This window comes from Musa acuminata, chromosome BXJ2-7 (assembly GCF_036884655.1).
Source record: "Musa acuminata AAA Group cultivar baxijiao chromosome BXJ2-7, Cavendish_Baxijiao_AAA, whole genome shotgun sequence".
Taxonomy (NCBI): Eukaryota; Viridiplantae; Streptophyta; class Magnoliopsida; order Zingiberales; family Musaceae; genus Musa; species Musa acuminata.
Window position 1 is genome coordinate 14,120,707 of NC_088344.1, and position 13,597 is coordinate 14,134,303.

General features: G+C 39.1%; 1 protein-coding gene across 2 annotated transcripts; it reads left to right on the forward strand.

Annotated features, from left to right (window-relative positions):
- The first annotated feature begins 8,406 nt into the window (after positions 1-8,406).
- On the forward strand, positions 8,407-12,526 carry LOC103974547 (ATP synthase subunit delta, chloroplastic). Of its 2 annotated transcripts, XM_065117377.1 has the most exons (4): positions 8,407-9,279; positions 10,322-10,405; positions 10,530-10,646; positions 11,575-12,526. In XM_065117377.1, the coding sequence occupies exon 1, from the start codon at positions 8,526-8,528 to the stop codon at positions 9,270-9,272; it is 747 nt and encodes a 248-aa protein (XP_064973449.1). In that variant the 5' UTR covers positions 8,407-8,525; the 3' UTR covers positions 9,273-9,279; positions 10,322-10,405; positions 10,530-10,646; positions 11,575-12,526. The 2 variants fall into 2 exon arrangements, with proteins under 2 accessions (XP_064973449.1, XP_064973450.1); XM_065117378.1 differs by lacking the exon at positions 10,322-10,405.
- Positions 12,527-13,597: the final 1,071 nt, after the last annotated feature.

The following is a 13,597-nucleotide window of genomic DNA, read 5'->3' on the forward strand; positions in this document are numbered from 1 at the left end:
ATTCGACTTCCGCCGTAGATATTGCAACTGAATTTTGTTTCTTGGAAGTCCAAGAAACAAGTACATGTCCTAAAAATTGACATGTTCCGGATGTGCTTTTTCTATCTATCCTGCATCCGCCAAAATCGGCATCTGCATAAGCTATTAGATCGAATTTTTCAGATTTTGGATACCACAATCCTAAATTTGGAGTTCCTTTAAGATACCTAAATATTCTTTTAACACTCTTCAGATGAGATAATTTAGGATTCGATTGAAACCTAGCGCAAAGTCCTACACTAAACATAATATCTGGTCTAGTCGTGGTGAGGTAGAGTAGACTACCTATCATTCCCCTATATGTTTTTTGATCGAAATTTTCACTATTTTCATCCATATCTAACTTAGTCGCAGTACTCATAGAGGTGTTTATTGATTTTGAATTATCCATGTTAAATCGTTTTAACAATTCTAATGTATATTTGGATTGGTTAAGAAATATACCATCACTAAGTTGTTTGATTTGTAATCCTAAAAAGAAAGTTAATTCACCCATTAAACTCATTTCAAATTCATGACTCATACATTTGGCAAATGATTCACATAGTGATTCATCCGAAGAGCCAAAAATAATATCGTCAACATAAATTTGCACAATAAGAAAATTATTTTTCAAATGTTTAATAAACAATGTAGTATCAACCTTGCCTTTGGTAAAATTATTTAAAATAAGAAAGGAACTAAGCCTTTCATACCAAGCTCTAGGAGCTTGTTTCAAGCCATAGAGAGCTTTAGTTAATTTGAATACATGATTAGGAAGAAGAGAATTTTCAAATCTGGGAGGTTGTTCGACATATATTTCTTCGGAAATAAAACCATTCAAGAAAGCACTTTTGACATCCATTTGAAATAGTTTAAAATTATTACTACTAGCATAGGCAAGGAGCATCCTTATGGCTTCTAATCGAGCAACGGGAGCGAAGGTTTCTTCGTAATCGATACCTTCTTCTTGGTTGAAACCTTTGGCCACTAATCTAGCCTTGTTTCTAACCACGATACCATTTTCGTCTTGCTTGTTTCTAAAGACCCACTTAGTACCTATGACTAAGTGGTCACTTGGTCTAGGAACAAGCTTCCATACCTCATTCCTCTCAAATTGGTTTAATTCTTCTTGTATTGCAATGACCCAAAAATCATCTTTTAAGGCTTCGTCAATGCATTTAGGTTCAATTTGAGAAAGGAAAGCGACGTTGGCACAAAAATTCTTGAAAGAAGAACGAGTTTGAACCCCTTTTGTTGTATCTCCTATAATTAGCTCCTTTGGATGAGCATCTACATACTTCCATTCTTTGGGTAAAGAAATTTCGGAAGAAGATGCATTCAAATGGCTATTTTGAGGAGGGGGTTCGTTTAAATTCAAATTATCAAAACCAAGATCATCATCAAAATCATTTTTCTTTAAATCAAAAATTTCATTAAAAACTACATGAATAGACTCTTCTATTACTAAGGTCCTTTTGTTAAAGACACGAAAGGCCTTAGAAATGGAGGAGTAACCAAGAAAAATGCCTTCATCGGATTTAGCATCAAATTTACATAGGGCATCCTTTTCATTTAAAATGAAGCATTTACAACCAAAAACTTTAAAATAAGAAATATTTGGTTTTTTGTTGTTCCATAATTCATATGGAGTTTTTAATAGAGATGGTCTTATTAGGACCCTATTCATGATGTAACAAGCCGTATTTACGGCTTCGGCCCAAAAATATTTGGGTAAACTATGTTTATTTAACATAGTTCTTGCCATTTCTTATAGGTTTCTATTTTTCCTTTCAACTACTCCATTTTGTTGAGGATTTCTTGGAGTTGAGAAGTTGTGATTGTACCCATTAACTTCGCAAAAATTTTGAAAGTCATGGTTTTGGAATTCACCACCGTGATCACTCCGAATTGATGAAATCATGAAGACTTTTTCGTTTTGAGTGAGTTTACAAAATTTAGAGAAACACTTGAAGCAATCACTTTTGTGAGCTAAGAAATATGTCTAAGTGTATCTAGAGTAGTCATCCACAATCACAAAAGCATATTTGCTTCCACCTAGACTTGTTGTATCAATTGGTCCAAATAAGTCCAAATGGATCAATTGTAATGGTCTAGTGGTGCTAATTTGATTTTTTGGTTTGAAGCTTGTTTTTATTTGTTTGCCTAGTTGACATGCATCGCATAGCTTATCCTTAATAAACTTCATATTCAGAATCCCTCGTACTAATTCTTGAGATGAGATTTTAGATATTGTTTTCATGCTTGCATGACCTAATCTCCTATGCCAAAGCCAAGCATCATCATTTACGGCGGAGAAATACATTTCATTACTTAGTTCATCAAGATTGATGGTATAGACATTATTTTGTTTTAACGCAATCATAGTCATGTTATGATTTGGTTTTTCAATAATGCACATATTTGATTCAAATCTAACGATATAACCTTTATCGCATAGTTGACTAATACTTAAGAGATTGTGTTTCAATCCATCAACTAGTAAAACATCATCAATGGAAAAACTAAATTTGTTACCAATAGTTCCCTTGCCAATGATTTTGCCTTTGTTGTTGTCTCCGAAGGTGACGTACCCTTCTTCTTTGCTAGTGAGCATAGAGAAATGAGATGGATCTCCAGTCATATGTCTTGAGCATCCACTATCGAGATATCATCTTTTGCTCCTAGCTTGTGGGTTTGTCTACAAAAGAGGATGATTTTTAGGTACCCATTTGATTTTGGGTGCCTCAAAAATTGACCCACTAACTTTGTTATTTATTATTGAATCCTTTATAGTTCCTTTAGGAACCCATATTAATTTTTGTGAGCTCATTTTCCTAAATGGACATTTGTAGGCAATATGTCCGGATTTGCAACATAAGTTGCATTTCATATAAGAGGAAACATGTAATGTCGGTCCTTTTATGAAAGTGGTAGGATTTTGATGTAATCCTTTTACAAATCCAATTCCATTTTTATTTGCGATGTGACCCTTGTGTGCAAGGATTATATCTAATCCTTTGCTACCAACCTTAAACTTGTTTAAGGTTTCTTTAAGAAGCAAATTTTCATTTTTTATTGCTTCTAAATGCTCACACTTATAGCATGGAGGAGTTTGAAGATTATCAAACTTTTCTTGTAGCAAAGCATGCTCTTTCTTTAAGATACTTAACTTCTTGCTAACAGTTCTACATTCATCAAATAATTCATGAAAAGCGATAGAGAGTTCTTCAAAAGATAAATCTTCATTAAATAAATCACATACCTCTTCGCCTAAAGCCATTAGCGCGTAATGAGCAACTTGCTCGGTGTTGGACTCCTCTTCTTCGGATGCGCTTGAATCATCCCACGTTGCCTTGAGCGCCTTCTTCTTTGATGTCCTCTTTTTGGCTTGAGGACAATCGTTCTTGTAGTGTCCCGATTTTTTGCATTCATAGCAAATCACTTTGTCCTTCTTTTGTTCAAATTTATTTTTTATATTATTTTTAAATTTGTTCTTTCTTAAATATTTTTTAAATTTTTGAGTCAAAAGTACAATGTCATTATCACTGTCCTCATCACTTGATGTTCCTTTCAAGTGGTCTTCTTGTGATTTGAGTGCCATATCCTTCTTGTTCTTTGGAAGGGGGTTCTCGAGCTCGTCATGAGCTTGACATGTCATTTCGTAGGTCATTAGAGACCCAATGAGTTCTTCAAGAGGGAATGCTTTAAGGTCTTTGGCCTCTTGAATGGCCGTAACTTTTGGATCCCAACTTTTAGGGAGGGATCTTAAGATTTTAGTTACTAGTTCAAAGTTAGTAAAATCTTTACCAAGAGCTTTGAGTCCATTGATGACATCCGTAAACCGGGTGTACATGTCTCCGATGGACTCACTTGGTTTCATTCGGAAAAGTTCGTAAGAGTGCACAAGGATGTTGATTTTGGACTCTTTCACTCGGCTAGTGCCTTCATGAGTGACCGCAAGAGTTCTCCAAATATCAAAGGCCGAATCGTAAATTGAAACACGATTAAATTCATTTTTGTCTAGTGCACAAAACAAGGCATTCATAGCCTTTGCATTTAAAGCAAAAACCTTCTTCTCCGATTCATTCCATTCGCTCATCGGAAGAGAAGATTTTTGAAATCCGTTTTCAACAATAGACCAAAGCTCAAAGTCCATAGAAATGAGGAAGATCCTCATGCGAGTCTTCCAATATGTGTAATCCGACCCATTAAACAAAGGTGGTCGTGCAATAGAATGGCCCTCTTGCATGCCGGAGTAAGCCATCTCTCTTGGGTATTAAACCAAATATGAGAGATAACCTCGCTCTGATACCACTTGTTAGGATCGGAGTGGTACTAAGAGGGGGGGTGAATTAGTGCAGCGGATTAAAACTTCGATTTTAGAAAAATCTTTCGTACGATAAGAACGAAACTTGAAAAGCTTAACTTGAAAACGTATTCTTAGAGTTGCGCAGCAAAGGTAATAAGGAACTAATGCATGTAAGAAGGTTTGCAGTAATGTAAATAGCGATAATGAAATGCAAACCAGAGATTACGCCTGATTTTAGAGTGGTTCGGTCAAATGACCTACATCCACTTGCGAGGCCCCTCTTCGATGAGGCTCCCACCTTCCACTAGCAAATCTCTTGAAATGGAAGGGTAAGTATCCCTCTTACAACCTTTTACAAGCAGTTCAACCTCTTACAAGATTTCAATAAGAAAGGAGGAGAACTCTCTAGCAAATTGAAAACAAGACTTGCTAAGACTTTCTAAGACTTTTCTCTCAATCAAATGCTTCTCAAAAGTTGTAATCTCAGCTGAGATTTGAGGGGTATTTATAAGCCTCAAGAGGATTCAAATTTTGGGCTCCAAAATTTGAATTCTCTTTGGGTTCCCGATACTGGCAGTGCCACCGCCCAGCCAAGCGGTGCCACCGTCCAGCATTCGGGTGCTGGGAGGTCCAACCGCCCAGCCCAGGAGGTGTCACCGCCCAGCTCTCGGGTGCTGGGCGGTGCTACCGCCCAGCCAGGCGATGCCACCGCTTGGCTCTCCGATTTCACTGGTTTGGCTTAATTTTAGCCCGAACCATATCCGACTTTGGGCCCAGTTGGCCCCTAACCAAGATATAGGATTATCTCTTAATCCTAATCCTAATTACAAGTGAACTACATAACAGAAACACATCCTAAGCAAGCTTTCAACCGCGAACGTCGAGTCTTATTTCGGCGAACTTTCCGACGAACTTCTTCCGACGGACTCCCATCAAGCTCCCGATCTTGTGATGACTTTAACGAGTAGCCGAGCCTTCTCGGTGATCTCCGTGAACCTCCGACGATCTCTTCGGCGAACTTCCGAAAATTCCGATAGGTTCCTGATTTCTTCTCGGTTGGTCCCGGCAGCATCTCCGACGATTCTTCGGACTCTTAAACGTACATCGATCTTGACTCCGGTATTCTTGCTTTGTGTTTTCTGGTTATCGTAGTTAATCCTGCACACTTAACTCAATAATATGGATTAGATCAATTAACCCATCAATTGATTTCATCATCAAAATTTGAGATTCAACAAGACCCCGGTCGCCAAAAGGACGTACCTCAAGCCCCCCATGAGGAACCCAAGGCACACCTCTAGGGGGAGAAAATGATATAGAATATTCTGGTACCACCCCCACGATAATAGCTAGCAGCCACCTAGGAGTCAACGTGGCACATGCTCATGACACGAGCTTGGCAATGACATGCGGCCATACCGGCGCCACCCGGAATTGTAAGAGGCGGCGTCGCATAGTGCAGAACCACATAAGTCGACCCGTGCCGCCCGACGCATCAACGACCATTAACAAACTATATATGACCGACACCTTGCAACAGGTATAAATGCCAACCCCCTAGCCAGCGCTAAAGGATTGGACCAGGAATACCCTCAAACTCACGTCGATCTAACTTGAGCTTCAAAAGGGTCAAGTCGAGGATCCCCCTCTCGACATTGACCTTTTGTGCAGGAAGGCGACGCTGAAGCGAAAGCTCAATTCTCACCTTGGCTCAGTCCAGGAGGCATCACCCCAAACCTAATTTCATCCTTCCATCACCACCTCGGACATCCACATGGATGCCCTTGCACGATCGGGACCGAACTGAGCCATACCGACTCTCCGGACACGACGCGAAGACACCAACATAGATTTCTCGGAGAAATATGATCACATGTAATTCATACTCATGTTGTGAATGAGCAGTAATTTTGACCTTACAAACACTGTGTGCTCCATCCTAGCACGTATATTCGACTAAACATGAAACATAACTTCGTTCACTTTAGATCATAGCTCCATTTGATTCATTTACATATCATAGAAACAAGAAAAAATGATAGGGAATATTCTGGTACCACCCCCACGATAATACCTGGAAGCCACCTTGAAGTCAACATGGCGCATGCGCATGACACGAGCTTGGCAACAACATGCGGCCATACCGGCGCCACCCGGAATCGTAAGAGGTGGCATCGCGTGGCGCAGAACCACACAAGTTGACCTGTGCTGCCTGACGCATCGACAACCATTAACTACAGACGACCGACACCCTACAATAGATATAAATGCCGACCCCCTAGCTAGCGCTAGAGGATTGGACCAGGAATACCCTTAAACTTACCTCGATCTAACTTGAGCTTTAGAGGGGTCAAGTCGAGGATCCCCCTCTCGACATTAACCTTTTGTGCAGGAAGGCGACGCTGAAGTGAGAGCTCAATTCTCACCTCGGCTCGGTCCAGGAGGCATCACCCCAAACCCGATTTCATCCTTCCATCACCACCTCAGACATCCACGTGGACGCCCTCGCACGATCAGGTCCGAATTGAGCCGTATCGACTCTCGAGACACGGCGCAAAGACACCAACATAGATTTCTCTGAGAAACATGATCACATGTAATTCATACTCATGTTGTGAATGAGCAGTAATTTTGACCTTATAGACACTATGTGCTCCATCCTAGAGCGAATATTCAACAAAACATGAAACATAACTTCGTCCACTTGAGATCACAGCTCCGTTTGATTCATTTACATATAATAGAAATAAGAAAAATGATATGAAATATTCTAGTACCACCCCCACGATAATAGCTGGCAGCCACCTCGGAGTCAACGTGGCGCATGCACACGACATGAGCTTAGCAACGACATGCGGCCATACCGACATCACCCGGAATCATAAGAGGCGGCGTCGCACGATGCAGAACCACACAAGTCTACCCATGCCGCCCGACGCATCGATGACCATTAACAAACTACATACGACCGACACCTTGTAACAGCTATAAATGTTGACCCCCGACTAGCGCTTGAGGATTGGACTAGGAATACCCTCAAACTCACCTCGATCTAACTTGAGTTTCAGAGGGATCAAGTCGAGGATCCCCCTCTCGACATTGACCTTTTGTGCAAGAAGGTGATGTTGAAGCGAGAGCTCAATTCTCACCTCGGCTCGGTCCAGGAGGCATCAACCCAAACCCGATTTCATCCTTCCATCACCACCTCGGACATCCACGTGGATACCCTCGCACGATCGGGACTGAACTGAGCCGTACCAACTCTCGGGACACAGCCTGAAGACACCAACATAGATTTCTCTGAGAAACACGATCACATGTAATTCATACTCATGTTGTGAATGTGCAGTAATTTTGACCTTATAGACACTGTGCACCATCCTAGCTCGTATATCAACTAAACCTGAAACATAACTTCGTCCACTTCAGATCACAGCTCCGTTTGATTCGTTTACATATCATAGAAACAAGAAAAAACTGCTGCTATACTCCCATGGATAATGCAGGAACCGAAGCAAGATATTTTGTCCAGCTACACCAAAAAATGAGAAGATACAATTGATGCAGATCCAGCACAGTGGCATGCTTCTCCACGTGCTAATCAACAGTAACGTTTGACAAAAACGGATAATATTAGACTGAGACAACCATGTCTTCACATCAGCTAAAGGAAACATAATCTCAAGCACCTACTAGGCCTGAGAAATAACCAGTGCATTACGAGATCACGGACACACTCCGAGAACAAAATGCGATGGACAGATGAGGAGAAAGATACAAGATGGATGTAGAGGTAAATCTGAAGTCAAATTATCGAAGGGATGAGATCAAGAAGAACCTGAGGAAGCCGAGTTGGAGGTGGTAGTATTTGAGACTAGGGCTGCGTTCGATTCCTCGAGATCCCAGGAGCGTAGATCAACTCTGTGATGACACGCTTTAAGCAGTTGCAACCCATTTTAAAAAGGATGGCACCGCGTCGGATTTGGACTACCATTTGAATCAAGCTTGATGATATGTACATGATTGATTGAAAGGCCCAAAAAGCCCTATTATAAGCCCATTAGGACCCCGTTTCTTGTGTGACCCCAAAATTCTACCGTTGGATTACCATCTATCGCGTATCCTGTCCGTGCATGGTCTCACTGTAAACATTAAATTTCTTTACCCTTCGCTGTAACCCGACAAGTGAACCGAGATGGCGGCGATCCCCCCGTCTCCCGTTGCCCTCCGCCCCGCCACCCCTTCCTCCGCCATCGTCATCCCGATGTCCTTCTCCCTCCATCGCCTCCCCTCGGCTCCACGCCGCCTTTGCTCCCTCAGGCTTGCATCCGCCTCCTTCCACGGCTGCTGCCGTGGCGCTACCGGAGCAGTCATAATGGACACCGCGGCATCGAGATACGCGAACGCGCTCGCCGACGTCGCCCGGTCGAACGGCAGTCTTGAGGCTTCCATCACCGACATGGAGAAGGTGGATCGGCTATTCGCCGACCCTGAGGTCCAGTCCTTCTTCGCCAACCCCACTGTGGCGCCGGATCGGAAGGCGGAGTTGGTGAAGGAGATCGCCGCCTCCTGCGAGCTCCGCCCCCACACTGCCAACTTCCTCAACATCCTCATCGAGATGCAGCGGATCGACATCGTCAAGGAGATCGCCAGGGAGTTCGAGGCGTGCTGCAACCGAATGACTAATACGGAGGTCGCCATCGTATCGTCTGTGGTCCGGCTGGAACCACAAGATCTCGCCCATATTGCGCAGGCAGTGCAGAGGCTCACCGGGGCCAAGAACGTGAGGATCAAGACGGTACTCGACCCCTCCCTCATTGCCGGCTTCACGATTCGGTACGGGCCATCGGGGTCCAAGTTCATCGACATGAGCGTCAAGAAGCAGATCAATGATATCGCTTCGCAGCTCGACTTTTCTTTCACCTCCCATTCCCTTGACTGATTAACAGGTCAACCTATTTGGACGTCCCATTCTTCTTCCTCTTGCTGCTTTCAAGATGCAATCTTGTTGTGAAACATAAGGCACTAGGCGTAATCTGATGGAGGGTTTCTTTGAATATTTGTGAATAATTGCGTTTGGGCAATCAGGTTAATGGTTGCTTTGAATCCTTCAATAGCTCTGATCGTTTTTCTTCCTTCTCCCAGTGGGAAACTTCGGGTGCATTATTATTACGTGTGGACGAGAATTTTATATATCTTATATTGTCTTATATCTTGCAACGATAATAAGAAATTTTCAATTAAATTGTCTTATGAATTATTTATTTTACTAATTGAAGGATGCAATAAGTGATTAGAATATTGCAACAATATACATTCCAGGAATTGTTTATTTGTATTTCTTCTTGACTAATGTTCTTCCAAGTATTTTTACGCTAATTTAAATGTTTACCTGTGTTATTTTTTATCAAAAGCTAAATGTCTTTCCCCTTTCAATTAGTAGCTCTGGATTTATTATTGTCATGTGTAGCAATGATATGATACATAAAGTAAATTTATGTGATTTAATGTCTCAGAGGTAGCAATGACCATAAACATTCTTGAATATTCTGGTAAATATTCAAGCTTACATTTTGCTCAATCATCTCACTGTTTTATTCTCTTTTCTCATAATTAGAGTCTAGAGAAAGTGGCAAGAGGAGTACAATATCTCTCCATAGATGATGGTGGATATGAGTTTATTAGTATGTTTCCTTCTAGATTTTCCACGGTTGATTGGAATGTTGTTAGCCTATGTTCTTCCAAGCATGTTTATCTCAAACTGTCTGTAATATTCCTGTGAGATTCAGAATTGAAAGGCTTCTGGTATGGGTGGTAAAACTAAAAATTAAAATTAAAAGAAGGAAAGAATCTTATGTATATCTTAAAAAAAAATGTATGTTACTATTTCTCAACAAAGATTCTAAGTGTTTTTTTGAGAATTCTTTGTTCTTGCTTGATATAGCAGAAGGCCTGATATAAAATGCATTGTGTTTTGTGCAATATTGACAGGTGATGTTGAACAAAATGATAATATTAAAAAGATCAGCATGTATAAAAGTAAAATGCATTGCATTATGGTTTCTCAAGCATCTGGTACGTTCTTAAATTAAATTTTGGTCAGAAGAATGACTCAGCAATTACTAGCTATATGTTCAGAAGCTTGTTGTTTATTTCGCCTATGTAGTTTTACTAAATGAGATTGCTGTTATGCTGTCAGTTAGGAAGATGAGGAGCCTGAAAAATAAAGCTGACCATGAAGAGACTGTGATCAGACCATGTTCAATTTTGGGTTTCAGCACCTGACTCTATTGAACTTTATAAGCCTATGGAGAATGTAAAGCTATCGTGCACGGCTCTTTTAATTCTAATTCGGCTCTTTTAGTTCTCATTGGTTTGTTGCATAATTATCTTTGTATGCAAAGGATATGTATAGGGATTGTTGTTTGATAGGAATGTTGTTCTTTCTTGGCCTATGTTTTTCCAAGCATGTTTGTCTCAAGCTAACTGTGGAACCTGTGGCATTGAGAATAGAAAAGTTTTTGTATGGAGAGTAAAATAAAATAAAAATTAAAACAAGAGAAGAACATTGTTGTATCTTCTCAAATAAAAGAGACAAAGAAGAAAAAGTTATATTACTATATCGCAACAGAGATTCTAAAATGCTATAAATCTAGATTTTCTGTGGGTCTCATTTGATACAGCAGAGGGCCTGTTATAGAATGCATCGTGTTATGTGCAATAGTGCAGGTTGTGTTGAACAAAATGATAATGTTAGAAAGATCATCATGTCTAAAGTTAAAATGGATCGAGTAAATTAGAGACCGGTGGATGTTTCATTGTAGCCCAATGATGTGGAGTCCCTCTACTTATGCTATTGATATTACAGTGGAATCATCACCAAAGAAGAATTAGTCGGAAGCAGGAGATTGAGATTAGATGGTATCTTGACACAGAAAGGTTTGGATCTAAAAGATAACAAGAATTAGTAATTGAGTTTCTGATTTATTAGTAAAAATTTCTGGTTAAGACAGATAGGGAATTTCTTATATTCTTTGAAGCCAAAGATGTACTCTCTTTTTCTGTGTTTTTTCTTTCTTTGCATTGTCTTTTACCAAATTAAGATACTTCTACATTGCACCGTTACTTTCTCAACAAATCATATTTAACTATAAGTAGCATGTTTCCGCAAAAGACTAGCATGAACTTTAAGTAGCATCTCTCTATTATCAAAATCATTCTTATAATCTATGTTGTCTTTGCAGGAAAGATTTGTATTTGCCAGTCCATTATCAAAGTGTCCTCGATGTTACTTGGTTATTCTCTTTACAAGAAATTGGCAAAAGATTATTTTTCTCGAAATTATCTTTGAGCTGGAACTTGGATGGTGCAGGGATTATCACATAGGCAATCATGTATTCTCATACAGTAGTTGCATGATGTTTCAGCATGAGAAGAGACTGGATCTGCTTGCATTCATGAATCACATATCTTCTTTCTACTTGTTTAGTCTTATCAATACAAGATGCAAAGTTTATTTGCCTGGAAACTGGGACAACATGTGGGAACTGTGTGATAAGATGTCTCTGCTGCAATATGCTGCATGATACATGGTTCTGACATTTCAAGGTGATCAAATGAAGAGAGTGGAAGGAGACCTGTCGAGTGGAAGCTGATTGGGAGTTTCCTTGGAATGTAGGAATGCAATGACAAGAAATAGGAATGATTTCATCTGCATTCAGATATATTGGTGTATCAAGCGTTGGTAGATGCAGAACCCAACAGAAAAATGGGCATCCAAATCCCTCTACAAGTTTTGAGGGAAACAAGAAAGTGTAGTCACAGAGTGAGTTGGAGTAGAACAAGATTTACCAAAGAAAGAACCTGGTGACTGATCACAGAATAAAAACCTCATCAGTTTTGCTCAGCCCTAAGCAGCAACTCCTGATTCATACAGTGTGCTCCTAGTGCCAGTACTGAACGCCACAGATGAGACACATCCTCAACCGGCACCTGCATGGTCTCTTATAGGTGTAGGATGATGAACAAGTGCATGATCACTATCAACTATCAAGCTTCACTAGCCTCTTGAGAGGAAGTTCATATAGGCTCTTACTTGATACAGATTCAGTACTTCACTACAGATGTGAAGAAGCAGATACCTCATTACAGATTGTATATATTTGAATTCAAATCAGTGAAAAATATCTTGTTTTATCTGTCCAATAGAAGCAATATGAATAATTTTTAGTGGGAATAAGTGTTATCTTGATCATTTGCTGCAGCCTCAAGAAATAAGGAGCCAAAGTAGTTGTAACTCAAGAAATATTAGTTAAATTAAGTGTCATCCCTAATCCTTTAAGCTAAAATTTATCATAAAATGAAAGATAGTTTTTTTCTTTACTTTGTTTAATTAATCAAAAGTTACTATCCAAGCTAATTGGTTTATTAATTTTGTTTGACTCAAATTATTGAACAAAATATTTAATTTAAAATTAATAATAGTATATTCATCTTAATTTTACTTGCTTTCGATGATATAAGATAAATCGAAATATTTAAATATTTTGATAGTCACGACACTAGTTTTACTTGCTTTCGATATAAGACAAATCGAAATATTTAAATATTTCGATCGACACACGAGCTAAGGGGTTAACTAACTCATGACCCAAATAACTAGTTAAAATATTTAAGTTAAATTTAATAATAATATACTCATTAAATTTTATAAGTAAGTATTAATCATTTATTAATTATGATGTTTCACTGATAAATATGTTTATGTAATATTTATAAATCCTGCATCATCACATGTGAGAGAATTATTAAGAGTTTGAAAGTAGATTGGACACTCTTCTAATGACTTAAAAGTTTTTGGAATTTATGGGTTAATAACTAAAATGAAATGAAATATATAATAGAATGGGCGTTTTCTTAATTTTCTTTTTTTTTGTGAATAATTTAGCAACTGGCATTAGGAAAATATACGGTGCTACAAAAGTCTCAGAATCTATAAGATCATATGCCCCAAAACATATAGACATGTCAGTCAAAAAAATAATTTAAAAACACTTTACCTATTTTGATAAAAACAATGAAAGTAAAAGAAATAAAATACTAATATTTGGTAACAAAATTAGAATAATTAAACGATTGGATGAATTTTAAATACCAAAAATTATAAGTGGAAGTCTAAATTAAATATTGTGAAAAATACAATTCCAACTTGCAACATCAATTAAGTTCAATCTGTAGAATAGCAATTCACTATAAATTCAGCCCCAA